The sequence below is a fragment of the Giraffa tippelskirchi genome, chromosome 10, assembly GCF_054371585.1.
Source record: "Giraffa tippelskirchi isolate mGirTip1 chromosome 10, T2T-mGirTip1v1.2.pri, whole genome shotgun sequence".
In the NCBI taxonomy this organism is placed as follows: Eukaryota; Metazoa; Chordata; class Mammalia; order Artiodactyla; family Giraffidae; genus Giraffa; species Giraffa tippelskirchi.
In genome coordinates, this window is record NC_137284.1 from 5,364,649 (window position 1) to 5,391,099 (window position 26,451).

Sequence of the window (26,451 nt, forward strand, 5' to 3'; positions counted from 1 at the left end):
CAGGGTGGGACATGGAGAGGGGAGGGTGCCCAGGGCCAACCTCTTGAGGGACAGGAGCATGTTCACAGCTCCTCAGGGCTCGAGCTGAAGGGAAGGAGAATCTACTGCGGACATCTCATCAATCTTTCCTGGAAGGAGAGGTGGGGAGAGAGACAAGGGAGGCAGCCTTCCCCCACCGGAATGAGGAGACAGGACGCTGAAGCTTAGAGTCAGCAATTATGTACCAAAATTTAATCCTCACAATGATCTCAGGAGATATTGTTCGTCACCCCCTCTGTACACCAGAGAGGGGGACAGACTCAGAGAGGGAAGGGATGACCCAGGTCACAGCAGGTCCACAGCAGGGCATGGAGCAGATGCCAGGGCCCCTTCTGCACCCCTCCACAGAAAGAGGGGTCCCGAGAAGTGCCCACAGCTGCCCAACTCTCCCGGGACATAGGTAGCCAGCCCGGGAGCCAGAGAGCAGGCTACAGAGTTTCCCACGTTCCCATACCCTGGCCTGTCCTGGTTGGGGGGCAGCTGAGGGCCTGAAAAGAGAAGCCCCGGGCGGGAGGAGGGCAAGCGCTCTGGACTGTGGCCTTGGCAGGTCCTTTCCCCCTGCGTCGTGGATCACAGGTCGTGTCTCCACCAGCCTCAGTTGGCCTCAGCAGCGGAGGACTCATGGACGTGGGCTGGGAGGAACACTCTGTGCCCCCGCGCCTAGGGTAGGCTCACAGCAGGGTGCAGCTGCAGCCGCGGGTCTCCATGGCGATCAGCAGCACCCTCAGGTTGAGCGGAGTGTGGGGCGGGTAGCGGATGGCGTAGATCTTCTCCAGCCCAGAGGGGCGCAGCAGGCAGGCGCGGTGGTGGGAGAAGGTGTCGAAGGAGAACTTGCCATGGTAGTTGCCCATCCCGCTGCTGCCTGCAGAGGGGCAGGGGGCACGGCAGTCAGGCCCCCAGTGGCCAGCCCAGGGGCATCAGACACACCTGGTCTCTGCCGGTCACAGCATATGGCCTGGGTGGGCTGCTTCATCCCCTGAGCCTCGGTTTCCCCACCTGTAAAGTGGGCTAATCATGAGATGCTGTGGGTAAAGAGCTTAGCCCCACCCTGGCACCAGCACCTAGTCAAATAAATGTTAAGGACGCCAGGTCTGGGGCAAGATGGGTGGACAGTGGGTGAGTGGGTTCCAGGGATGGATTGGTAATTTGGGATTAACAGTGCACACTATAGAAAACAGACAATAAGGGCCTACTGTATAGCACAGGAAACTATATTCAGTATCTTGTAATAACCTATCATGGAAAAGAATCTGAAAACGTGTGTGTATGTGTTGCTTAGTCGTGTCCAACTCTGTGACCCCACGAACTGTAGCCCGCCAAGGCTTCTCTGTTCATGGAATTCTCCAGGCAAGAATACTGGAGTGGATTGCCATTCCCTTCTCCAGAGGATCTTCCTGATCCAGGGATTGAACCCTGGTCTTCTGCATCGCAGGCAGATTCTTTACCATTTGAGCTACAGGGAAGTCCTCTGTGTGTGTGTGTATAAAACTGAATCGTTGAAACCAACACATTATTGTAAATCAAATATACTTCAGTTAAAAAAAGAGGGAGGCAAGATGGAAAGTAAAGAAAGCAACCCCCCAGTGAATTCTGGGGTGACTGCCTAGGGTTGAATCCCAGCTTTGAGCTGGCAAGTGACTTCGCCTTGGTCTCCTCTGTGACATGGGGTGACCGTGGCACCACCTTCTAGAGTCGCAGGGACTAGTGTTCAGCCCCATAGATACAGCGAGTGCTGTGTTGAGTCCACAATGTCTAGGTAGGGAGGCAGTCAAGGACCAGGCAGTGGGAAGTCCAGGGGACGCAGCCTGGTGGAAGCAAGGGCAATCTGAGAGGGCTTCCTGGAGTGGGTGAGCCCTGAGGGATATGGCGTTGACCAGATAAAGTGGGCATGTGCGGGCAGGAAGGCCCCAGACTGAGGGACAACTCGAGAGAGCGTTGGAGGTGGGTGACCTGGATGTGCTGGGACCTAGGTCAAGCTCCGTGTGGCTGCAGCAGCAGCAAGGGAAATGGGAGAGGAGGCAGGAGCAGGACTCCATGGCCAGGCCTGGCAGGGCCGGCCTCTGGAAGCTGAATCAGGGTCCTGGCTCCGTCAGGGGCTGGGAGCTATGGGGAGCTTCGTCAGGGGAGTAACAGGGCCAGGTTCACCTGCAGAGAGACCCGCTCACTTCCCTGAGGAAGAGGGACTGGGACTGGAGGTGGGGAGCCAGGTGGGCTGGAGACCGGGCTTCCAGAAGAGGGACAGCCCTGTGCCCAGCCCTGGGAGGGCCCAGGACTACCAAGGCAGCCCACCAGGCCCTGCCGGTCATTTACTCCAGTGCTCAGTGTGGGCCCTCTCATCCCCTGAGGAGGAGGTCGCTCAGAGAGGGGCCGTGGTGGCCCCACATCACACAGCCGTCGGGCTTGCTGGGGCCAGCCTCGGAGGCCAGGACCTTTCAGCCGGCCTGGGGGCTGCTAGGGCCTGGTGGAGGGGGAAGCTGACAGCAGCCCCCCATCTCCATCATGGAACCGAGGCGGGGCGGGAGGGCTTGAAGGAGCTGCGTGTAGCCGCACGTGGAGTAAAGAGCACATCCGGGCTGTCCTGCGTGCGCCGCCAGGCCGGTTGGGGAGAAAAGCCGCAGCAGGCACCGCGGACGGAAATCACAGTGATGTTGAAAACAACCTAAGTTGTGTATCTGTGGGTCCGCCTGCGGATGGAAGTGCCAGGACCGGCGTGGAAGGTTCCACTCCAGGCTCTGCGGAAGGGAGCGGGGGTGTGTGTGTGTGTGTGTGTGAGAGATGGCACCTACCCACTCCTCCAAAAGGCAGGCTGGCCAAGGTCAAGTGCATGAAGCCATCGTTCCCACAGAAGCCCCCGCTGCTGGTCTGGGCCAGGACCCGCTTGACCACCTGGCGGGGGAAGCAGCGGTGAGGCTGGTGAGGGAGCTGCCGGGGCCCCGGGGCTCTACCTGGCCCCCTCGGGGTCCGGAACCCATGGCAGGGTCTGAGGCCACCATGTGAGCTGAAGAGTAGCTTGCCACCCCCACGTCCCCACGGAGATGTGTGTCTTGAGCCTCTCTTGCGTGTGGTCCACGCAGGCGGCCGCGGACACAGACTCAGGCCGGCGAGGGAGGCAGGAAACCCAGCCTCCTCCTGGGGATGTGGAGGGGCAGGCGATCAGGGAGATGCCCCGGGAGGGATGTGAGGTGCCTGCTGGGTGTCCAGGAGGGCAGAGATGGTAGAAGGGACCCCCCACCCAGGGTGAAGGCCAGGTGGAGAGGCCGAGGGGCAGGGGAGCTGTGGGAGGCCTTGTAGTCTGCACCACCGGGAGGGCACTGAGATTTGTACTTTGGAAACATGAACTTGACCCTTGCTCCACTTAATGAAGGCCTTTCCTCTTCAGTCTGTGGACACTAAAGAAAGATTCAGTTCAGTCGCTCAGTCGCCCTGTCCATCACCAAGATGAGCAGACACTAAAGAGTTATTGCACAAAAACTTGGCTGTATTTAGTTACAACGTGTGACCCTTAGGTCACAGCTAGATCAAGGCCTGCCCGCAGAGTGGACCCCCAACCTCAGGGTCAGAAAATCCCGTTGAGGCCAGCAGTAAGGACAGCAGAAGGCAGAGTTGGGACCATCAGTGCTCAGTGAGGACCCAGGGCAGGGCATGTGGGGCGGGATGAGGGCTTGTGTCACTGTGTGTCCTGGAACAGTGCCGGGCAGTCAGAAAAGCTTGCAAGCCGATTGGCCAGATGACCTCCCACCTTGCTTCCAAACACCTGTGTAGCACTTTCTTTTTTGACTGCTCTGTGCAGCATGTGGAATCTTGGTTCCCCCAGCAGGGATTGAACCTGTACCCCCTGCATTGAGAGCAGGTTTAACAGAGCCTTAACTACTGGACAACCAGGGAAGTCCCTGTGTAGCATTTTCTAAAGTTAACATTACGCAGATAAACAAGGGCTCCTTGGAGGAACAGCTAATTCTAGGGTCGGACAGCTTGTAGACCCAGAAAGGAAGGAAATGGTGGGAAAACAAAAGGATGGGCAGGTGTCTGGGACAGAGCAGCGCCCAGTGCCCCAAAGCCCGGACAGGTTGAATGAGGAAACAAATAAGGTGGTATTGGGTTGTAACCTGGAAAATAAAGCAGATGCACTGGAATCCATGCTGCTATAAAGAACCAGGTTTCCGTGGAGGGCCAGTGGTTAGGACTCCATGCTTCCTCTGCAGGAGGCACAGGTTCAGTTCCTGGTCAGAGAACTAAGATTGCACGTGCCACATGGCATGGCCAAAAAGAAAAAAGGGCACTGACATAAAGAACCAAGCCAAGATTCCAGGGAGTATATGTAGATGTTCCCCCTCCAGCAGGTAGAGCTTAATCTTACCCCCTTCCATTGAAGGTAGGCTAGACTTAGTGACTTGTACTCACAGAACAGAATAAGGAAAGGGAAAAATAGACACTCCTTGGTGGAGACCTGTGCCAGGCACAACCTTGGCCAGGGATGAAGGTTAACCTCACCAGTGATGCATGGATCTCATGGTCCCCTGAGGATGAGCAGAGATGAGCCCTTGGCCCTGTGGGCTTCTTTCATGAGAGAAACAGCTGGCCACTGATATGGGGGACATTCTGCAGGACAGATGGCCAGCACCTTGTAAGCTGAGAGATGGCCACAAGGGGCCAGAGGAGCCATGGCACTAAATGCAGCTCAGGACCCTGGCCTGCATCCTGGGGCAGAAAGAAAAACTGGCAAAATCTGATTAAGGTCTGGAGTGTGATTGACAGCAATGTGCCAATGTCAGTTTCTTAGTTTGGACCAACTCAAGGGGAGAAACTGGAGTGTATGGACCCTCCCTGGACTCTCTGCAACTTTTCTGTAAATCTAAAATTATTCCAAAATTTAAAGTTTATTTTAAAAAAGCCTTGGTAGGACTTCCCTGGTGGTCCAGTGGGTAAGACTCCGTGCTCCCAGTGCAGGAGGTCTGTGTTCCATCCCTGATGGGAGAACTACATCCCACATGCCTGCTGCAACTAAGAGTTCGCATGCCACAACTAAGACCTGACACAGCCTAAATAAATAAATAAAAATAAAAGTAAAAAAAGCATTGTCCAGGGGAATCCCCTGGAGGGTCAGTGGCTAGGGCTCTGAGCTTCCACTGCAGGGGACATGAGTTAGAGCCCTGGTTGGGGAACAAAGATACTGCATGCGGCACAGCACGCTGGGGCCAGGGGAGGGGGGTCGGGGGAAAGCGTTGCCCAGCCTATGCGGGATCTCAGGAGTGCTGGGGGTTGGGGATATGTGTCCTGAGCTGGAGACCGCTGCCCACACGCATGTGAGCCTCCCAAGGGCCCCCAGGGAGGGGCAGGGGGCCAGGGCTCACTCTTGGGTCTGCGTGTTCTGGTCATTCATCCTCCCGCAGTCATTCCATCCCATGTGTGTGCCTTCCACGAGCCAATCACTGAAGGGGACACTGCGGCCACCAGGCCGAGATGATGCAGAGTAAGAGAGGCCAGGGCTGACCTAGAGGGGATGCTGGGCCCTAGAAGAGACCCTGAGGAGGCGCCCACTGAAGGCCCAGGAGAACGTGGCCTAGATTGAAAGGCAGCGGGGAGGCCCTGCTGCCCCCAGGAGAAAGGAGAGAGACAGAGCCGAGCGTGCCACCTGTCAGTGCCCCCGAGGGACCAGGACCCCCTGCCCTCCTGCCAGGCCCATTGGCCCACTCTGGTCCTGGAGCCATCCCCCTCTGCTGACCCCACTCCACTCTCCACTGCTGCCACCTGCCCCCATCTGCGTCCAGCCCCACCTGGCTGCTGTTGGAGAAGGCATACAGGGCCAGGGGCTTCTCCCGACGGTTGATGAAGTCGATGGCCTGGCTCAGGCTCCTCACGTTCACGATGGGCAGGATGGGCCCGAAGATCTCCTCCTGCATCACCGGCTCGGTCTCCTGCACGTCCACCAGCACCGTGGGGGCTGCCCGGGACAGGGGGGGTCGGCTCAGCCCAGGGGCGGGGCTTCGGGTAGGCGGGGCCTCAGGTAGGCGGGGCCTCTGACCCTCCGGCTGTCAGGGCCCAGGGACCCGGATGTCCCAGGGACAATAGTCTCCCTGCAGCCCCCGGGAAGTGACCACGAGGGGCTCCCCAGCCTGACCAGGGCCCGTGGGGCCCAGAGAACCACTCAGCCTTGGTCTCACAGTCAGAGGGTGACCAGATCTTAGACCCCAGAGTCTGAGGCCCCAGGCCCCAGCCTGTTAGACCCTCCGAGCTGTTCGGCCCAGGAGACCAGGGTTCTTTGTTCACAGCAGAGCGGACACTGAGGACGGGCTTTGGGAGCTGAGAACCAGAATCGTGGGCGCGTAGCACCTGGGGTCGTGTGGCCCGTGGAGCAGCGGGTTGTGGGGCTGAAATTAGGAACCTGAGCCTAGAACTCTGGGGTCTGAGCTTGGAGAACTTGGGCCAGAGTGTGGAGTCGTGGGGTCGCAGGCTCAGACCCCAGCAACAGGAAACACCGGTGTCAGAGTTGTGGTACCAGGCTGAGCTGTAGCGGTGGGGTCGGGGGAGCCTCAGAGCCCAGACTTGGGGCCCAGCTGTGGCTCTCAGCGTGGAGGGGCCTTCGCTGGGGTGGGGGTTGGGGTGGGGCACAGTGGCAGGGAGGGCGGGGCTCACCGATGTAGAGATCGCTTTCATCACTCTGGCCACCGATGACCACGCGACCGCAGCTCAGCAGGCCCCGGAGCCGCTGGAAATGCTTCTGACTGATGATGCGGCCCAGGTTTGGGGAGCTCTGGGGGTCGTCGCCATAGAAACGGGTGATGGCGCTCTGCAGGGCGGGCACCAGCTGCGCCTGCATCTCGGGGCTGCACAGGACGTAGTCGGGGGCCACGCAGGTCTGGCCTGCGTTGAAACAGCGGAAGAAGGCCACCCGGTTGGCCACGGTCTGGGGGTCGCAGTTGTCATCCACGTAGCAGGGGTTCTTGCCTCCCAGCTCCAGCGTGACAGGCGTCAGGTGCTTGGCAGCGGCAGTCATGACAATCTTGCCAACTTGAGGGTTCCCTAGGCAAGGAAGGAAACCAAAGTGGCTCTCCATCACTTGACCAGGCGGGGCAGCCCCAGCCCAGGGCTGGGCGCCCTCAAGGGGGTTCACTCCCTGCCCTGGGCTTCCCTGGAGATGCCTTTGAATGGGGTCTCACCTGGTCTTTCCTTGTCAGTTGCTGCTACACCTTCCTCCCATCATCTTCCCCCCCTACCCCCACCCTGACCAGCCCCACACAGCAGAAGGTCCCCAGGAGCTCTGCCCCTGAAAGCAAGCCAACCGGCTTCCTCACCTGACTTGCCCGCTTAGACGTCCAGGAACACCCCCCCACACCGCCCCCTACAAGGTCTCCTGGCTCCTGACCCCAGGCTGGGACCTGCAGGGACTCTTTCTAACCCGCCCCTCTGCACCCTCCCTTCTCTCCACTGGCCTCTGAAAATGACCCCTGTGGCCCAAGGTCAGCATCCCGCTCCAGCTGGTCAACATCTGGGTCTCCCCTCTCTGACCTAATGCGGCAGCCCTGGCACCCTCCCCCCAAGGTCCCCGCAGTCCCAGGTCTCACAGTCCCCTCCTCCACTCAGCCACCCCAACCATTCCTGATGGCCCCCAGGCCTTGAGACCCTCTTGCCCATGCCTGACCCAGGGTCCCACACTGCCATTTGTGTCATGATGACCCTGGTCTTTCTCCCCAGCCACCATGGCCCGAGGGAGCCCAAAGCCCAGTCACTTCTCTGGTCTCACTTCCTCCTGCTTCTCTGTCCTTGGTCCCCTCCATCCAGGCCCCCCTCACCCCCCGGGTGCCCTCCCCTGACCACAGCTCCTCCCTCAGGCCCTCCTGTCTTTGTCAGACACCTACCTCCCTGACTGTGAGGCCATCCTGACCGACCCCCGCCATGTCCCTTTCCACCTCTGCCCTGGTCAGCTTTGAATGGGCTCCTTGACAACGCAGGAGACCTTGTCTTCCTAGCCCTGCTTTATCCCAAGGCCTGGCTGTGCCGGGCACAGTCTGTGCTCTAGTAAACGTTCACTGAGCAAGCAAGTGAGCAAGGGAGTGGATGCTGCCCAGGCCACGTGCTGTGACAAAGGCTTTCATTCATACATTTATCCTTAAGACAGGCCTGAGACTTGGGAATGGCCCCTGTCCCACTGATAAGGAAACTGAGGCCTGGACAAGTCAGGAGATACGGCAGAGTACCTTCTGATGGTCCGTCAGCCTCTGCACAGACTGCCTCGGGGGCCTAACCTGGACATTGGCCTCTGGGGTCTGCCTGCCTTGCCTCTGCACCCTCGGTCCTGAGGGGCCAGGGCCCAAAGCCCATTGAACTTCAGGGTGTGGCGGTGGAAGGTGAGTGGAGGGTGAGTGGTAGCGCCCCACCCCGGCTGCCTCCTTCTGGTATTCCCGCCCCCTGGGACTCTGTAGGAACAGCTGAGGACCCTGCTTCTGCTCCCCCGTCTCCTTTAGTGTCTGTTACGGTGGCAGCTGGCAGGCTTTGTCCTGGGCTCGCGGCAGGGTCTGGGGAGGAGAGAGGCCAAGACAGCATCCCCGGACGAGGTGTGCAGTGGGGGAGGCAGGTCCGCCTCCCTCCTCCAGGGCCTTGCCCACTCACACAGCTGTCTGCCTCCTCCACCCTTTCATCTCTTCTGGGAACTCTGCCCTGGTCACCTGAAGCTAGGTGGTGTCTGGGCCCCATGGGCACATGCCAGGGTGATGGCAGGTGACCTCTGGGGGCAAAATCCAGCCTGCCCCAACCCTGGCTAGTGAGGTGGGCGCTGCATCTCTCTGTCACCCAAGTCTCCGGACCCTCATCCGTCCAGCCTTCCAGAAGGGCCGTGGGGTGGTAAGGGAGCGTCTGGCACAGCTGGAGCTCACTCAGCAAAGGCAGATGCTGTGACGTGTGAGACTGTGATTGGTGGAGAGGCCTGTTCCCTGGGATGGGGCCCAGCTCCCCAAGGATCCCCAGGAGTCCAGGGCCGCTCTCCAGCCTGCTTGTCCCGGAGCCAAGCGGCACCCCCAGTGCTCACCCCTGTGTCCCTGGCCGGCTGTCTACCCCTGTCCTCTGAGCCTCTCTCTCACAGCGGGGGACGAGACCCCAAGGTGGGGCTGGGCTCAGGCCTCTCGCCCCTCCCATCCCGCGCTCCCCGCAGCCAGCCCCTCACCCGTGAAGAAGATGTAGTCGAACTTGTGCTCCAGCAGCCGCCCCGTCTCCTGGGGCCCGCCCAGCACCACGGCAAAGCAGCTCTGCAAGGCGGGACGGACAAACCGAGGCTCCCTCTGGGGTCCCAGCATGAGAGCCCCGGGGCCTGCCTGCCTGCCTGGGGCCGCTTCCCCCTTGCCTGGCCTGACCCAGTGGTGCCAGGGCTCCAGGTGGGCTGGGTGGGGAGCAAGGAGCCCCCCTAGGGGCATTGGGCATGGGCAGTACCAGCCCAACACATGTGAGGTTGGGGCCTGGCAGAGTTGAGGTGGGGACTGAGGCCAGGGTGACCAGAGACAGACAGGGAGCCCCTGGGGATAGGCCCCACCCCTCTGTTTCTTGCAGAGGGCAACAGGCCGAGAAGGCGGTGACCTGACCAAGGCCACACAACCCAGAGGAGGTCAGAACTCAGGTCCTGCCCCGGGCCCAGGGGGCTGGCCTGGCCCTGCTCGGCCCCAGTGTGGCTGCCCGGTCTGCACCGGGCCCGGCTCACCTGGTCCAGGTATCGGGGCAGCACCTCGGCCAGGACCTTCTCAGTGCTCTTGCTGATCTCCGAGGGCTTCAGCACCACGCAGTTCCCTGTGGGGCGGGGCGGGGAGAGGGCGGGGCCGTGTGTAGCCACGCCCCATCTCCATTCGGTCCTCACACACCTGCAGGGCAGGAGCACGCCTCACTCCCCCTCCAGGTGAAGAATACAGCTGGGCTAGGAGAGATGCGGTGCCAGCCCCAAGCCCACACACATAGAAACCAGGCCGTCTTAGCCACCTGGTGCCAGCCCCCTCAACTCCTCCCTGGCTCTGGGGGCGGCTGTGATGCCACGAGGCTGGGAAGGGATGGGCAGGGGGCGGGAAGGCAGAGGATCCCTCTCACCTGCTGCGAGGGCACCCACCAGGGGCCCCAGGCTCAGGTTCATGGGGTAGTTCCAGGGGGAGATGATGAGCACCAGACCGAAGGGCTCCTTCCGGATGAAGGCCGAGTCCAGCTGCGTGGCCTGGGCCAGGGCCAGCGTAGTGGAGAACAGTGAGGTGCTGAGACCCCAGCCCCTCAGCCACCCTACACCCAGAGAGGCCTCCTGACCCCAGCATCACTCACCAGGTTCTTGGACACTTTCTCATCCTTCATCCAGGCCTTCAGGTTCCTAAGGGCCAAGTTAATCTCATTCTGGCTGATGCTGATTTCAGACACCTCTGCCTCGAACGCTGACTGCAGGGTGGGTAGGGGGGAAGGGGAAGGGTCAGGGCTAGGATGGGGGACCCAGGATCTGCACGTGGCTGGAGCCCTGGAGAGGGCAAAGCCTGTCTTATTGACTCATTCATTCATTCATTTATTCATGACACGTTCACTGAATGCTTACAGTGTATGGGTCCCATTCCTGTGCTGGGGATGTAGCAGTGATGAAGCAGACAGAAGACCTGCCCCATGGAGCTGACGTTGTGGTGGGGGGCACAGTCCACGTGATGATGAGAACACTGACTACTCCATTAAGATGTGACAAGTGCAATAGAAGGATGAAACAGGGTTTCAGGGTGGTATGTGAGTGCCTGTGCATGTGTGTGTGTGTGTCTTTGCTCTATTTTACACAAGATGGTCAGTACCAGCCTCTGGGATGGCATGACATTTGAGCAGTGAAGAAAGAAAGGGAGGGAGCCCATGGATACCTGGAGGCAGGATATTCCAGGCTGAGGGTATGGCATGTGCAAAGGCCCTGAGGTGGTGCCGGCTTTGCTTTCTTCCTGGTTAGCAAGCAGGAGAGTGGGTGAGGTGATGAGGCCCAGCCGCTGGGGTGAGGACTGTTGCGCAGAGCAGGGACAGGGTCTAACTCAAGTTTGAACAGGACTGTCCGTGTGGCCTCTGTGGCCTGCTTTGTGTATGTCAGTCTGCAACAGACACTGGGGACAGCTGTCTCTGGATAATTGCCATCAGCTCCCACAGCCCAGGGGCCAAGGGTAGATTTCGAGGGCAGGAGTCAGAAAAAGACAAAAGGCAATAGGGACATTGTCCTGATCTCTGCCAGTTGGCATGCCTGCCCCACCCCCGTGAGGGAGGAGAGACCCAGCGCGTGGGCTACAGGCAACTGGAGGCCCATCACCCGGGACACCAGCGCCAGGCTGTCCTCATGCCTGAGACTCCGCTGTTACAGTGAGAGTGCTTTCCTGCCAGAGGTGAGGGCGACGGGAAGGGTGTGGGGACCCTGGAGGAGGAAGCCCTGTCCACCAGCATCCCTGGGGGCTGAGCCCCTTCTCTGTGTCTGTGCTCACAGCCTACACTCCTGCCCAGCAAGATCCCCTGTGACCTGCGTGAGGTTTGGGCCTGTTTCAGGGGCTTCCCTGGTGGCTCAGATGGTGAAGAATCTGCCTGCAATGCAGGAAACCGGGGTTCAATCCCTGGTTTGGGAAGATCCCCTAGAGGAGGGCATGGCAACCCACTCCTGTACTCTTGCCTGGAGAATCCCATGAACAGAGGAACCTGGTGGGCTACAGTCCATGGGGTCGCAAATAGATGGATACGACTGAGCGACTAACACTTTCACTCTTTTCAAGGAATGATCTGGACCCCGTTGAATGCCATGGAAGAGTAGGCTGTTTTCAGCAGGGGCCGTGCACCCTCAGGCAAGAACATGCCCTCTCTCAGTCACCTCTGAGGGTGACTGGGTGCGACCACCTGTACCTGGAAGGGCTGCTGGTGGTTAAGTGGGAGGATTCGTGCAGGGCAGACAGGGCAGATGCTGCCTACTGGAGGGGTGGGGACAGGGCTGGCCGAGACCAGAGGGAGGGACAGATTGGATTTCCTACGCTGCTGCTCCCTTTATGGGGCCCTGGCTCCTGAAGCCTTGAGGGTTGCAGGCGGGAGGTGAAATCTGAGCTGTAGGGAGAAGAGAGACCAGATAGACCATCGGGTCAGGTGTCACAGAGGCGGACAGGCTAGGCCAGCAGATGTGCAGGGCAGAGGCTCCGTGGGGCTGCCAGCCACTGGGGAGCCCAATAAACCAGGGTGGGGGATGGGAGTCCCCTCTGTCCTGGACCAGGTCCAGTGAGGGACACTCCACACAGGGAGGCAGAGCCAGGCCCCTTGGATGTCAGAGAGCCAAGGAGAGGATGCTCTGGCACCCTGGTTTCATAAATGGGACAACAGATGATTCCAGACACAGCTGATGAGGGAGCCCGGCTATAGTCCCGGGGCATGGTGATAAATAGGTTTGAGGACACTGAGAAAGGGGCTAGGCATCACCAGGAGGCCACGTCCTGAGGACAAGTTCTTGTGCCCAGCTTTTGCTGTCCCCATGGAATGGGGGTGCCCTGATCCATGACCTCAGATGCCACGAAACCCCATAGTCTCCGAGTCCAGGCCTGCTCTGGAGCCAGGGTGGACACCTGGCTGGGTGTCTGCAAATCAGGTGGGTCCCAAGGAGGCTGCAGAGGCACCCCCAGGTCTGCCAGGGCTGACTTCTCTCCCACGAACTGGGTGGAGCCAGCAGGCCCAGCAGAACGGCAAAGATGGCCGGAGGGCGGTAAGGGATGACCCCAGGGTTCCCTGGAGGGTTCTGCTCTCAGGCTCAGGAGGGTTGAAGAAAAGCTCGGGGCTCAGCACGAGCCAGTGCAGGACTGCTGCAGCCCCTGGGGACAAGCGGTGGCCACAGCGGCTGCTCAGCAGGCGACATGCACCCTGGGCCTGTCCTGGTGTGAAGCATCAGAATAGCACCTGACCAGCTGGCAAAGAGTCACAGCCTTGGAGGGTTATTGGTGGTGAAGGGCAGGGGGGTGCCAGGGTGAGTCTGGACACCGTGGCTTTGTGGCAAGCACAGGGATGCTTTGTCCAGAGAAGAAAGCCAGAGACAGCTGTCTTGGGGCAGTGGCAGCCACGTGGAGGGGCCCTACTGGCTGAGAGGGTGGGAGGCTGACTACAAGGAAGTTTATTTCTTGGGGTCCTGTCAAGGCTACTGCTGTAAACGGGAGGGACTGAGCCCCAGGCCTCCAGGGTTTGGACCGAGGCCATGATGCCCATGGTACCTGGTGAAGCCGGAGTCCCCTCAACACACACGGCCTTAGGGGTGTGCCCTCCTCCCTGGACCTCATCCCTTGTGTGTCTCCGTCTCTTGTGCTCCCCTCCAGCCATGCCGGCCTCCTTGCCGCTCCTCCCACAAACACACCAAGCACCTCCAGCCTCAGGGCCTTTGCACGTGCTGGGCCCTCTGCCATTTCCCCCCTTGTCCCTGGGACCCTTCCCCCTCCCCCTTCACACGTCACCATCTCCAGGAAACCTCCCCTGACCCCCACATACGAAACAGCACCCTGACCCTGGCCCGCTCTCACCCGCTTCACACTGGGAGTGTCTCTCCATGGTATTTATCACCACTCAACATGCTTTGTATTTATTTACTGTCTAATTGTGTCTCTCCCCGGGAGGCCAGCTCCCTGGACACAGGGACTTGGTTTTATTTGTTGTATCCCCAGAGTCTAGAACAGGACCTGGCACATAGTAAGTGTTCAATAAATAGCAGTGGAGTGGGGGAATTCCCTGACGGTCTAGTGGTTAGGACTCGGCACTTTCACTGCCAAGGGCGCAGGTTCATTCCCTGTCAGGAGACTAAAATCCCAAAAGCCATTCGTGTGCACGCATGTGTGCATGTTAAGTCACGGTCCGACTCTTTGCAACCCCACGAACTATAGCCCACCAGACTCCTCTGTCAATGGAATTCTTCAGGCAAGAATACACTGGAGTGGGTTGCCGTACCTTCCTCCAGGGGGTTTTCCCGACCCAGGGCTCAAACCTGTGTCTCTTATGTCTCCTGCATTGGCAGGTGGGTTCTTTTCCACTAGTACCACCTGGGAAGCCCCAAATAGCAGTGGAGTGGAGGTAGAAATGAATGAGTAGATGAATGCGGAAGAGTGGGTTCTGATACAGGAAAGGAGGTGGGCGTGATGGCTTTTAGTTCCCCTTTGTGGAGGATGCAGCTGTCCCCACCTTCGCTGCCCATCCCCCACTCCTCCCCCCCAGCCCCCCTCCCCTCACCCCTGTCCCCCTCCCCACACCCCTGTCCCCTTCCCCTACCCTGCCCCCACCCACCTTGTGCAGGTCCTGAGCCAGCGCCTCCTGCAGAAGCTGCTTGTTCTCTCGCAGGAAGCGTCTCAGGCCCTTCAGCTGGGCGGCCCGGAACTCGGCTGGCCGTGTGCGCCCCGAGCTGAAGGCCTCCCGCAGCCGCTGCAGGGTGTCCGCGAAGGGGTCCATCCTGCCGGGCGGGGGCAGCGTGGGTTGGGGTGCCGCCACCTCCGTGGCCCCCTCCACGGCCCCTGCCCGCACCCACGTGGGCCCACGGTCACCCCCTTGGGGACTCACACATAATCCCAAGGACCCAGGCTGCCCCACCTACACACACACACACACACACAGAGGACACACTTAGACACCCACTGACAGAGCTACAGATCACGCCCCTCGGCCAGTGGGCAGGAGGGCCCTGGACCCCAGGGCAGTCACGGGACTGGGCCTAGGCTGGGGGACAGCTGCTCCACAGCTCCTAAGAGTGAGCAGGCGGCCAGGGGACCACGCGTCTTCCTGCCGCACGGAAACGAGCCTTAAGTCACGGCCCCCACCCTGCTCCGCACCCCTCCTGGAGACGGCAGCCCTGAGCCCAGCAGGCCTGAGTGGAGCAACTGGGGGAGTGTTGTCACCAACGGCCATTGCCATTGCAGCCACCTCGTTGGGACATTCCCGAGGCAGAATGCGCTGCCACCCCTGGTCCCCAGGCTGGGGGCCCTGCCCAGGGAGGCCAGGCTGGTGGGCGGTGGCTCAGAAGCCGGGTGACAGGACCCGCCTCCCTGTGGCCCAGCTCCTCAGCAAGATGGGGAAGGAAGAGCTCGCCTCCCACAGGTGCCGCGGCCCACTCCCGCTCCGTGGCCACAGTGCAGGAGGAACAGGGAGTGGGGGTGGCGAGCGGTGAGGGGCAGCCCGGCCCGCATGCTGGCATCAGCCTGGGCCACAGGCTGGGTAAGGGCCCTGACATTCCCCCGGGCTCCTGCCTGTTTACCTGAAGCTCACGAGAGGAGCGCTCTGACGCACTCGGTCCTCGGCCTGGTGCCAAGGACCCATGGGGACCCTTTCCTCCTTCCCTTCTGACTCCCTTCCCTTGGGTCTCTGCTTGGCTGATGCCTCCTTCAGGCAGCCCACCATGATTACTCCCTTATACGTTCTCACAGTGGTCTCGTGACCGTGCTCCCCACCACACTCTGTGTGTGTGAGTTGCTCACTCATGTCCGACTCTTTGCGATTCTCCTGGACTGTAGCCTGGCAGACTCCTCTGTCCACGGACTGCTGCAGGCAAGAACACTGGAATGGGTTGCCATTTCCTTCTCCAGGGGATCTTCCCGACCCTGGGATCAAACCCGGGTCTCCTGCATTGCGGGCAGATTCTTTACCATCTGAGCCACCAGGGAAACCCACACTGTGTCATATTTTGTAGTAAATACCTGGTTTCCTTCTGTCCTCTTCTCTGTTCCCACCCCTCATCCCTCTCCTCTCTCACTAGACTGGGAGGCAGGGCCCCACTTTGCCTTCTTAACCTGTCATTTGGGTCTTTGTGCTCCTCATCTGTTAGGGTCTCCCTTCCACCTACCAGCTGACAGGGTTTTTTATTTTATCAAGGATGAGACCCTGCCAGCCTGTTCGGGGCCCAGGGCGTGGCATCAGTGCCCCCAAGGCTGCCAGCTACTGTTAAGTGGCCACTGCTGCCATAGCCCTAAGCTTTCAGGGTGGTATGTGAGTGCCACATACCACCCTCCATGACCCCTAGGGCCAAGCTGCTCCAGACAACAGGATGGCCTGGCCCGATGGACTCTGTGCCGAGAGCCTGACGGGAGCCCTGTGCTGTCCCCATCGGCGTGATGGAGGCCAGACTGAGCCCACAGGCTTCCTGCGGCTATCAGGAGGAAGAGGCAGCTGTCTGGGCACAGGGCGGGCTCCATGTCCTGCAGAGAGGGTGACAGTGCCCCAGAGCAGGCACACTGTCAGGGCCGCTCTCAGCCCGAGGCTCACCCTCCACTCTGACCCTCCTCCTGGGAAGAAGGCATACCGGCCAGAGGCCCAGGAGCCCAGGCCTTGATGACCCCCAGGGCTGCCTTGTGAGCTCAAACCCTGACCCAGTCTTTTCTGGCTGTGTGACCTTGGGCAAATCACTCGTCTTCTCTCTGCCTCAGTTTCCACATCTGTAAAATAGGGATGCCGATCGCACTTGCTCTGGAGAAGGAAACGGCAACCCACTCCGGTATTCTTGCCTGGGAAATGCCAGGGACAGAGGAGCCTGGCGGGCTACAGTCCGTGGAGTCACAAACAGTCGGACACAACTGAGCGACTAAGCCACCACCACCAATAACACTTGCTACCGTCCGGAGGATTAAATGACGTATCACCCCGGGAAGCAGTGGCCGTTGCCTGCAGAGTTAATGGTCAGCTGTGGTTATTGTTACCAAGTGCTCAACAAATATTTACCCCTCTTCCCTCCCCCCCGCCCCGTCCGCTCTCACCTTCATCACCTTCAGATTCCTGCTGATGGATGCTGAGGGCGAACCACACCTGCCCCCCCCTCCTCCGCAGGGTTCCTTTCCTTAGAGTCTCCACAGAACCCACAAGAATGTGAGGCATCTCACTTGAAGGGAGCATCTCCCAGTGTAGTGAAGGGCGGGGAGCTCTGCAGGGGTGGAGGTCTGGTTGGAACATTCCTGCAGTCTCTCCAAGCAACACTGAGGCCAACTCACACAATAATGCCCCCTGCAATTTGGTCAGGACCGAGTCTCCCCCCTCCCAGGGGTGCCTGCTGGGGAGCGGGGAGCTTGACTCAACCCACGTGAGCAGGTGAGCTCCAAGGCTACCTGTGGGGCTTGGGGCCTGAGGGAACCCTGGGCCTGTGACCTCGCAAGGGAGCCAAGCAGCGGCTGTGGACACACCAGTGCACAGGTCCCTGCACCGGGGGGTCTGGGGGCCCTGAGCCCACCTCCCTGGCAGCTGTCAAGTCATTTGATGCGACAAGGGACGGGGGGCCGCAGGACCTTCCCTCAAGGCCAGGGGCCTGGGGATGCGCTAGTAAGAATAATAATGACCAGGCGCTGACACTGCAGGTACTGTGGCAGCGGCGGGGCGCCAGACGTGGGTACAGCATGGTGTTCAGATGGCATCCCTGAAGGAAGCTGAGGCCCCCAGCACATGGCACTGGGGACACTGACAGGCGGGGTGGACACTCAGGTCTGCCGCCTCCAAAGCAGCATCGGGAAGCCGCTGCTGCCTGGGCCCCGCCCTGCACCCTGCCTGGTCCTGCGGATGAGCTACCTCCCAGCCTCCACCTCTGCTTTCTGCCTCAGTTTTCCCATCTACACCACAGTCCCTCTAAGAGCACGCTCCCAGTATGCCGTGCCCAAAGACCTGGGTCCAAATCCCAGGTTATCAGCTCGGGTCTCGGGCAGGTGGCTTGGCCTCCCTGTGGCTCACTTTTCCCATCTGTGAAATGAGCACGTTGCCTGTGTCTACCCTGTGGTGCTGGGAAGCGCTTGGTGCAGGGCCGAGCCTCGCGAGTGCTCATGAGGATGGCTCCTGACGATTGTTATTTTGACAAGACCACAAAGGACGGCTGTGCCGAGGGGGCCGAGGGGAGAAGACCCTGGGGTGGGAACCCAAGGAGACCGTGGCCCAGTGTGGACACCCAGGAGGCAAGGACATCAACCTGGGACCCGGTGGGGGAGGGAAGTGGAGCTGGCAAGAGCAACAGAGGTGACCTTGGTGGTCTGGGGGCCTGGGGAGCCTCTCGACCATCAGGCAGAGGTCACTGGCCTGCCTTGAAAGCCCCACAGGCCCCAATACCCTAGAGTCTCTAATCTGGCCTCACCCTGGGACCCGTGTAGCCTTAACCTGGATTTTCCCAAGGTCTCCTGCACTCTGGGCAGCAGCCCCTTCCCTTCCGTGGGGGCCGTGGGGAGCTGGGGACCAGCCCTCGGCCGTGGGCTGAGCCAACCTTAGCCCCGCCGCACGGCGGCTGGACTCCCTGATGCTGGCAAGGTCCCTCTGATAACAGCTTCTCTGCGAGTCAGGGAGGGCGGGGCTCGGTTGACCTTTCTTCCTGGACATTGGCAGGGTCCATTCCCAAGAATGTGATACCTCAGAACCACTCACGGTGAACCCCACCCCAGCAGCAGGTACGCATGGCCTATGCCCAGGAAATGTGTGCAGCGGGCACACGTGGCAGGTGACCAGGAAATGTGTTGTCAGATGGATGCTTGACGACCCCCCCTCTACCCCAGGGACAGGGTTGTATTCCTTCCTGGGGCAGCTGGTCCAGAGCTGGGGCCCCTGGCTCCCTCAGTAACCCCAGCCCAGCTCAGACTCAGTAAGGGTGCCGGCTGGCCTCAGGGACCCTCGACTCCTCTCTTTCATCTCTGAGCCTGGGGTGGAGGGAAGTCCCTTCCTCCTTCTTCTTTCTCCTCAGGCGGGCAGAGCAGCTCTGAGAAGACAAAGCTAGCTTCTGCATTCGACCGTGAGGGGTCAGGCCTGCCCTGACCCAGAGCAGCCAGAGTCTCGACAGCAGCCCAGAGTCCCTGCGCCAGCCCACCGGCAGGCCCCCGGCCCTGACCACTGGCCGCTGCATCCGCAGCCACCATGGAACACCATACCTGAGGCCCTGCCAAGTTGCCCGTCTTCCTGGTTGGCCGCGCTCTGCCCAGCTGCCTGCCCTGCCGTTTATGAAATGTCCACGGCTGGGCCGGCCCCTGGGGCGGGGCCCTGGCCTCGTGCCTGACTTTGACTCTGGGCTGGCCAGAGGCTGCAGGCTGAGATTTCATCAGCACTTCCTTCGGGGGCGGGGGGTGGGGGGGCTCTAGGTGCTTCCCTGGACCACAGAGAGGGCCAGGCCCCAGAGAGGGCCAGCACCAGGCCAGCGCCACACAGCAGGCCTCGAGGGAGCTCTGAGCTGAGGGTCCATCCCGAGACCTTGGTGGGATGGGTCCCAGACCCGGCTGGAGGAGGAGGAGAGTCCAGGCAGTGGAATTCTGGTGTGAATGGGAGCTGCGGCCTGGAGCAGCAGGGAAAGCCTGCTCCCCACAGCCAACCCCCCCCCCCCCCCGCCGCCGCCCCTCTGAGCCTCACTTTCCCATCTGCAAAGTGAAGAGGTCAGATCCAAAGACAGCTGGAGTCCGGAAACACACCTCAGGGCCCAGGCGGGCCGCAGGCTTCGTCCTGACGGCTGTGTATCTGTGTCCATCTGCACTGCCTCCCCCAGCACCCCACGCATGGCGCCTGTCACCCCTGCAACGTGACATTTTACAAGGAGGAGACGGAGGCCCTGGGAGGGGAGGATCTGACCCCACAGGGCATGGTGGCGGGCTGGGACCCACACGAGAAGGCTGTCGTTCTGCGCCCGGCCGGGTTGGTCTCCAGCTGCCCCCTCCTACCTCCCGGGAAAGAGCGCCGCCCTCTGCCCTCCAGGTGAGCCGCCGTCGTGACAAGTGTGGCCGTGGAGGCTCCCGTGTGCCCGCTCCTCCACGTCACCCCAGCCCCCACGCCCGCACACCTGTCAGAGCCAGCACAAAGGGGGAAGATCCCCCCGCAGCTGCTGGTGTCAGACAGGCGGGTGATTAGGTTACAGGTATGGGGACAGGCGTATCCTCCGTGCCATCGCCCCAGGCCTGTGGCCCTGGGCCCGCTGCTGCCCCTCCACCTTGGTGCCCTGGGTCTTGCCCGGGATTGTGGCCTAGGGCCTCTGGGCCGACCGGGCCCCCGGGAGATGCTCCTCACAGCCCCCGCCCTCCCCGCGGCCCCTGCCTACCTGGGAGGGCAGGAGAGGCCTCCGGGCCCTCCTGCAGGATCTGGTAGCCCCCCAGAGGCTTCAGCCACTGGGATGGGGTAAGGGGCTGCTGGGGCCCCCGTCCTCTGTGCGGGATGGAGCCCCCAGCCGCTGCCTGTCACGTGGCTCGGCATGTGACAGCCCTGCCCTGCTGTCTGGAGCTGAGCCAGTCAGAGGCAGAGCCAGCGGCAGGCGGGGCAGGGCTGGAGCTGAGCCTGGCAGCGGTCAGCCTGGAACCAGGCCCAGAGAGGGGCAGTCACTGATCTAAGGCCACACAGCAAATCAGGGACCCAGCTGGGGAGACACTGGTGGGTGGCAGGGGTATTGCAGGATCCTGAGGGGCCCCTCCCTGACCGGGGATCCCTCCTGCAGGGGTTACCCCTGAACTTGTCACGAGTTCAGCCTGAGAAGTCCCCAGAGAGGTGTGTCCTCCTAGCACAAGGGTCCCTACCTGGCCTGGGAGTGAAGCTCCCTGAGCCTCAGGGGGTACCGCCCCCTGGGGAGGAACAGGGAGCAACCCCCTCCCCTCTCTGGTCTGGATGCCTCGTGTTGATCCTTGAAGCTCCAGGGGCTCAGTGGGACCTGGGGTGACACCCTTGTCCCAGAGAGCTTGGGATAAATGAGGGGACGTTGCCAAGGTACCTCTAGGAGCCACTCTCGGAGCCAGTGTGGTGGTGGCAGGGTCTTCTGAGGACCCAGGTCAGCCGCTGGGGTGGGTGTTGGGGGTGCACAGAGGTCGGCGGCTGGCAGAGGGGGTCACATCTGACCAGCTGGACCCTGCCCTTCTGCAGCTCCTCTGGGTTTCAGTTTGGAGATCTGGGTGAAAAGACCCTTGTGATCATCACCTTTGGGCTCCCTCTCTGGGCAGAGATGGGGGAAGGTGAGCAGGTCATGGGCTAAGGCATCACATTCATTTGTTCATTCATTCTGTCCCTCACCTGATGAGCCTGGCTCACAGAGCCTCAGATCCGAGCATTTGACCTCCTGGCCTGCTGACAGATACAGACCAGGCTCCCCAGCCCACCTGCTTGGTGACCTTGAGCAAGTCCCGACCCCTCTGCGGGCTTCTGTTTCCTCTCCCTAAGACGGGGTCGATGCTCTCTGCCTCACAGGGCTGCTGTGAGGGTGAAATCTGAGCCCGTCTGGAAAGCCCCCAGTATATGGTAGGTGCTCAATAGGTGTGAAGGATTTTCTGCCCCTTTCCCCACCCTCCTAAGGGAGCCAGGCCTTGTCCCCGGGGCCCTGCCACCACCTTCCTCCCTGCTCCCAGCTTTGAAGGCAGGACCTGTCTCCTCCTTGGCAGCCGTGGAGGCCAGTGTGACCCTGGGGTGCAGGCAGAGGCCACTGGGGTGCAGTGCCCAGCACACAGTCAACACTCATTTGTGTGTTCACTTAGCAAAGCTTCACTAACGCGTGACACAGACTCTCGTATAATTCTCAGACGTGTGGTCTGAACTTCACATATGAATCACAGACTCAGAGAGGGCCAGTGGCCGGGCCAGGGCCTCACAGAGGGACACGTGGGGATTCTAGCCTAGCCAGGTCTGAGTGCCCAGCCCTCGGCATCTCCAGGGGGCCCCGCTGTCTTGCCTAGGAGCCAGGTGCGGGTCACCCCCACTCCCAGGAGCCCTTGGGTCTCAGTCGAAAGCAGCATTTATCCTGGACATTTGCTGTGTCAGGTGCTGGGCAGGGTCTTTGGCACATCCCAGCTTGGGACCTCCCAATAGCTTGTGACAATCATCATCCCCGTGGTTCTTAGTGTTTTTTACGATTTTTAAAAATATTTATTTTAATCAATTTTGTTGGCTGCACAGGGTCTTCGTTGCAGCGTGTGAAGATCTTTAATCTTTGTCGCGGCATGTAAGAGCTAGCTCCCTGACCAGGGATCCAACCCGGGCCCCCTCCCTTGGAAGTGTGGAGTCTTAGCCACTGAACCCCTAGGGAAGACCTCCCATAGTTTTAGTTTTGAAAATGGTGAAGATTTGCCTCAAGGCCACAGAAGCAGGGTTAGGGGAATTAGCAGTGGACCCTGAGCGCTCTTTTGGATTCAGTGTAGGGGTGACACTTCACAAGACCTCTGGAGCTGTTTCAGGGTGTTCGAATCAGGAATAATGTGTACGTGTCCTGTTTGCTTTTCTGTGAGGAGCATCTATTATTTTCAAGTGAGAACAAAAATAGAACCTAGTACAGAAAAAACTGGGCCTTCCCAAGTGGCTCAGTGGTAAAGAATCTGCCTGCAATGCAGGAGCCGCAGGAGACTAGGGTTCGATCCCTGGGTCGGGAAGATCCCCTGGAAGAGGGCATGGCAACCCACTCCAGTATTCTTGCCTGGAGAATTCCATGGACAGAGGATACTGGTGGGCTACAGTCCATGGGGTCATAGAGTTGGACATGACTGAGCGACTTAGCATGCATGCACACACAGCTTGGGACATTTGAATTTGTATTCTTTATGTCAGTGTTTTAAAAAAAATTAATCGATTTTTTGTTATTTAGATGTAAATATATTTTCTTATTGCTTTTAATAGGATTCAGTTGTTGTTCAGTCACTAAGTCATGTCTGACTCTTTGTGACCCCATAGACTACAGCCCACCAGGCTCCTCTGTCCATGGGTTTTCCCAGGTAAGAATCCTGGAGTGGGCTGCCATTTCATTCTCCAGGGGATCTTCCCAGACTGGGGATCGAACAAGTGTCTCTTACTTGGCAGGCAGATACTTGACCACTGAGCCACTAGGGAAGCCTGATAGGATTCAGTTCAGTCGCTCAGTCATGTCCGACTCTTTGCAACCCCATGAATCGCAGCACGCCAGGCATCCCTGTCCATCACCAACTCCCAGAGTCCACCCAAACCCGTGTCCATCGAGTTGGTGATGCCATCCAGCCATCTCATCCTCTGTCGTCCCCTTCTCCTCCTGCCCCCAATCCTTCCCAGCATTAGGGTCTTTTCCAATGAGTTAACTCTTCACATGAGGTGGCCAAAGTATTGGAGTTTCAGCTTCAACATCAGTCCTTCCAATGAACACCCAGGACTGATCTCCTTTAGGATGGACTGGTTGGATCTTCTTGCAGTCCAAGGGACTCTAGAGAGTCTTCTCCAACACCACATTTCAAAAGCATCAATTCTTCGGTGCTCAGCTTTCTTCACCGTCCAACTCTCACATCCATACATGACCACTGGAAAAACCATATCCTTGACTAGACGGACCTTTGTTGGCAGAGTAATGTCTCTGCTTTTCAATATGCTATCTAGGTTGGTCGTAACCTTCCTTCCAAGGAGTAAGCATCTTTTAATTTCATGGTGCAATCACCATCAGCAGTGATTTTGGAGCCCAAATAAATAAAGTCTGACACTGTTTGCACTGTTTCCCCATCTATTTCCCATGAAGTGATGGGACCAGATGCCATGATCTTAGTTTTCTGAATGTTGAATTTTAAGCCAACTTTTTCACTCTCCTCTTTCACTTTCATCAAGGGGCTCTTTAGTTCTTCGCTTTCTGGCATAAGGGTGGTGTCATCTGCATATCTGAGGTTATTGATATTTCTCCCAGCAATCCTGATTCCAGCTTGTGTTTCTTCCAGCCCAGCGTTTCTCATGATGTACTCTGCTTATAAGTTAAATAAGCAGGGTGACAATATACAGCCTGACGTACTCCTTTTCCTATTTGGAACCAGTCTGTTGTTCCATGTCCAGTTCTAACTGTTGTTCCTAACCTGCATACAGGTTTCTCAAGAGACAGGTCAGATGGTCTGGTATTCCCATCTCTTTCAGAATTTTCCACAGTTTATTGGGATCCACACAGTCAAAGGCTTTGGCATAGTCAATAAAGCAGAAATAGATGTTTTTCTGGAACTCTCTTGCTTTTTTGATGATCCAGTGGATGTTGGCAATTTGATCTCTGGTTCCTCTGCCTTTTCTAAAACCAGCTTGAACATCTGGAAGTTCACAGTTCACGTATTGCTGAAGTCTGGCTTGGAGAATTTTGAGCATTACTTTACTAGCGTGTGAGATGAGTGCAATTGTGTAGTAGTTTGAGCATTCTTTGGCATTGCCTTTCTTTGGGATTGGAATGAAAACTGAACTTTTCCAGTCCTGTGGCCACTGCTGAGTTTTCCAGATTTGCTGGCATATTGAGTGCAGCACTTTCACAGCGTCATCTTTGAGGATTTGAAATAGCTCAACTGGAATTCCATCACCTCCACTAGCTTTGTTCACAGTGATGCTTTCTAAGGCCCACTTGACTTCACATTCCAGGATGTCTGGCTCTAGGTGACTGATCACACCATCATGATTATCTGGGTCGTGAAGATCTTTTTTGTACATTCTTCTGTGTATTCTTGCCACCTCTTCTTAATATCTTCTGCTTCTGTTAGGTCCATACCATTTCTGTCCTTTATCGAGCTCATCTTTGCATGAAATGTTCCCTTGATATCTCTAATTTTCTTGAAGAGATCTCTAGTCTTTCCCATTCTGTTGTTTTCCTCTATTTCTTTGCATTGATCGCTGAGGAAGGCTTTCTTATCTCTCCTTGCTATTCTTTGGAACTCTGCATTCAGATGGGAATATCTTTCCTTTTCTCCTTTGCTTTTCGCTTCTCTTGCTTTCACAGCTATTTGTAAGCCCTCCTAAGACAGCCATTTTGCTTTTTTGCATTTCTTTTCCATGGGGATGGTCTTGATCCCTGTCTCCTGTACAATGTCACGAACCTCTGTCCATAGTTCATCAGGCACTCTGTCTATCAGATCTAGTCCTTTAAATCTATTTGTCACTTCCACTGTATAATCATTAACCACTGAGTGCCATAAAGTCATATTTGGAAATGAGCTACCAAGACCCTCCCCACCCAAATGTTCTGAAATGAATAAATTTTAAGAAAGAAAATCAAAAGTAAAAGCTACCAAAATCACAGAAGGAGTTCACGTGTAACAAGGGCTCCAAGACTTAATTAAATATTTCTGGGACCCTAAACTGTACAGTAACTTGTTTTTTAGGCATGGACTGAGATCCCACATAAAGCAAACAATATTGCAGAAAATCAGCATCTAAGAAGTAGTGCCAGGGACTTTCCTGCAGTCCAGTGGTTAAGACTATGCTTCTAACGCAGGGAGCGTGGGTGTGATCCCTGGTTGGGGAACTGAGACCCCACATGCTGTGTGGCATGGCCAAAAAATAAATAAATAAATAAAAGAAGAAGTAGCTTCCAGTGGTTCTCAGCACAGAGGAGGCGGGGGGACCCACTTGTACAGGCAAACCACCCACTTCCTAGAGCAATGGCCCTGATCTCCTCCTACCTGCTCTTTGCTTTCTGGATGATTTGTAAAATACACTCCATCTGATTTCATCTTGGGCGTCCCTCCTGGTGAGAGATACACAGCCCAAGGGTGTGTGCCCAAGGCATCCGCTGTTCAACAAGCCTGGCCCCTTCCCCATGAGCACGCACGTCCACCCTGGTGACCTTTACCCTTTCTTGGAGGACACACATCCTCCAGGCCACCTGGAACCATGTGGATGGTGAGCTCTCAGCCCGAGGGAGCTTCCAAAGACTGCATCTCGGAGCTTCCTGGCCCCTTCAGAGGTCACCTCATCTTCCCTTTGTCCCTTTATAGGAATTCTTTGGGTTTGTCCTTTTTCCAACACGGTGACAACTAAATATCTCCCCTGTCCAGCCTCTCTCTAAGAGCCACTGGGTCTGAGGCACTGCCCTTGTCTTTCCATGGGTGTGATAGAAGAAATGCTCACATACTGAGGTTTAGGGAACCCATTCTGGTTTATCCATGAATTAACTTGAATTTGGTCCTAACTAGAACAGCCTACTTGTGGCCTATCAGACAAACAGTGTTGCATTCGCTTCAATCGTTAAACAAAAGGGCGCATTGACCAGAAGAGTGTCCACGTTAAAAAATAAAGATGATATCCCTCTCTTCCTGGGATGTCCATGCTGGTAACTCCTTTGGTGATAAGACTCCGTTCCCAGGCGCCAAGGCCTTACTGACTCACTGTATTCACCCTGATTTGTTTTCTGTGAAGTCTTGAAGGCATGTCTCCCTGACTTGTTTGAGATTCTGTGTTCTGACAAGACGTAAAACTATGCTGAAAACCTTGTCTCTCTGGAGCAGTTCCTCAGAGTAACCTGAGAGGCTGTCTTCGGGGCGATAGTCCTCAGTTTGGCTCAGATAAAACCCTTTTTTATTCCTATTATGGGTGGTTTATTGATCATTTTCATCCACAGCTGTCACACTCCCCTCTCACCCATAAAGTTGTGCTCCATTGTCTAAAATTCCTCTCTCTCCCCCGGCCACCAGCTAGCCCCCCTCCACCCTGTTTTCAGCCGGCTGAGGCCTTTTTCACTTACGCCTGTTTTCCAAGGGAGGAAATAGTGGGGTGAGTGGAAATGAGGCAAAG

At 58.1% G+C, this 26,451-nt stretch overlaps 1 protein-coding gene across 18 annotated transcripts; it reads right to left on the reverse strand.

Annotated features, from left to right (window-relative positions):
• Nucleotides 1-203: 203 nt before the first annotated feature.
• On the reverse strand, nucleotides 204-20,193 carry ALDH3B1 (aldehyde dehydrogenase 3 family member B1). Of its 18 annotated transcripts, XM_081531883.1 has the most exons (12): nucleotides 20,033-20,193; nucleotides 19,413-19,512; nucleotides 15,477-15,540; nucleotides 14,296-14,458; nucleotides 10,324-10,434; nucleotides 10,102-10,222; nucleotides 9,725-9,810; nucleotides 9,197-9,278; nucleotides 6,673-7,059; nucleotides 5,814-5,980; nucleotides 2,826-2,925; nucleotides 204-901 (listed from the first exon to the last, which is right to left on the reverse strand). In XM_081531883.1, exons 4-12 carry the CDS (start codon nucleotides 14,455-14,457, stop codon nucleotides 711-713), a joined length of 1,407 nt encoding a protein of 468 aa, XP_081388009.1. In that variant the 5' UTR covers nucleotide 14,458; nucleotides 15,477-15,540; nucleotides 19,413-19,512; nucleotides 20,033-20,193; the 3' UTR covers nucleotides 204-710. The 18 variants fall into 18 exon arrangements, with proteins under 18 accessions (XP_081388009.1, XP_081388008.1, XP_081388005.1 ...); XM_081531882.1 differs by lacking the exons at nucleotides 15,477-15,540; nucleotides 19,413-19,512 and adding an exon at nucleotides 16,758-16,912; XM_081531879.1 differs by lacking the exons at nucleotides 15,477-15,540; nucleotides 19,413-19,512 and adding an exon at nucleotides 16,749-16,912.
• Nucleotides 20,194-26,451: the final 6,258 nt, after the last annotated feature.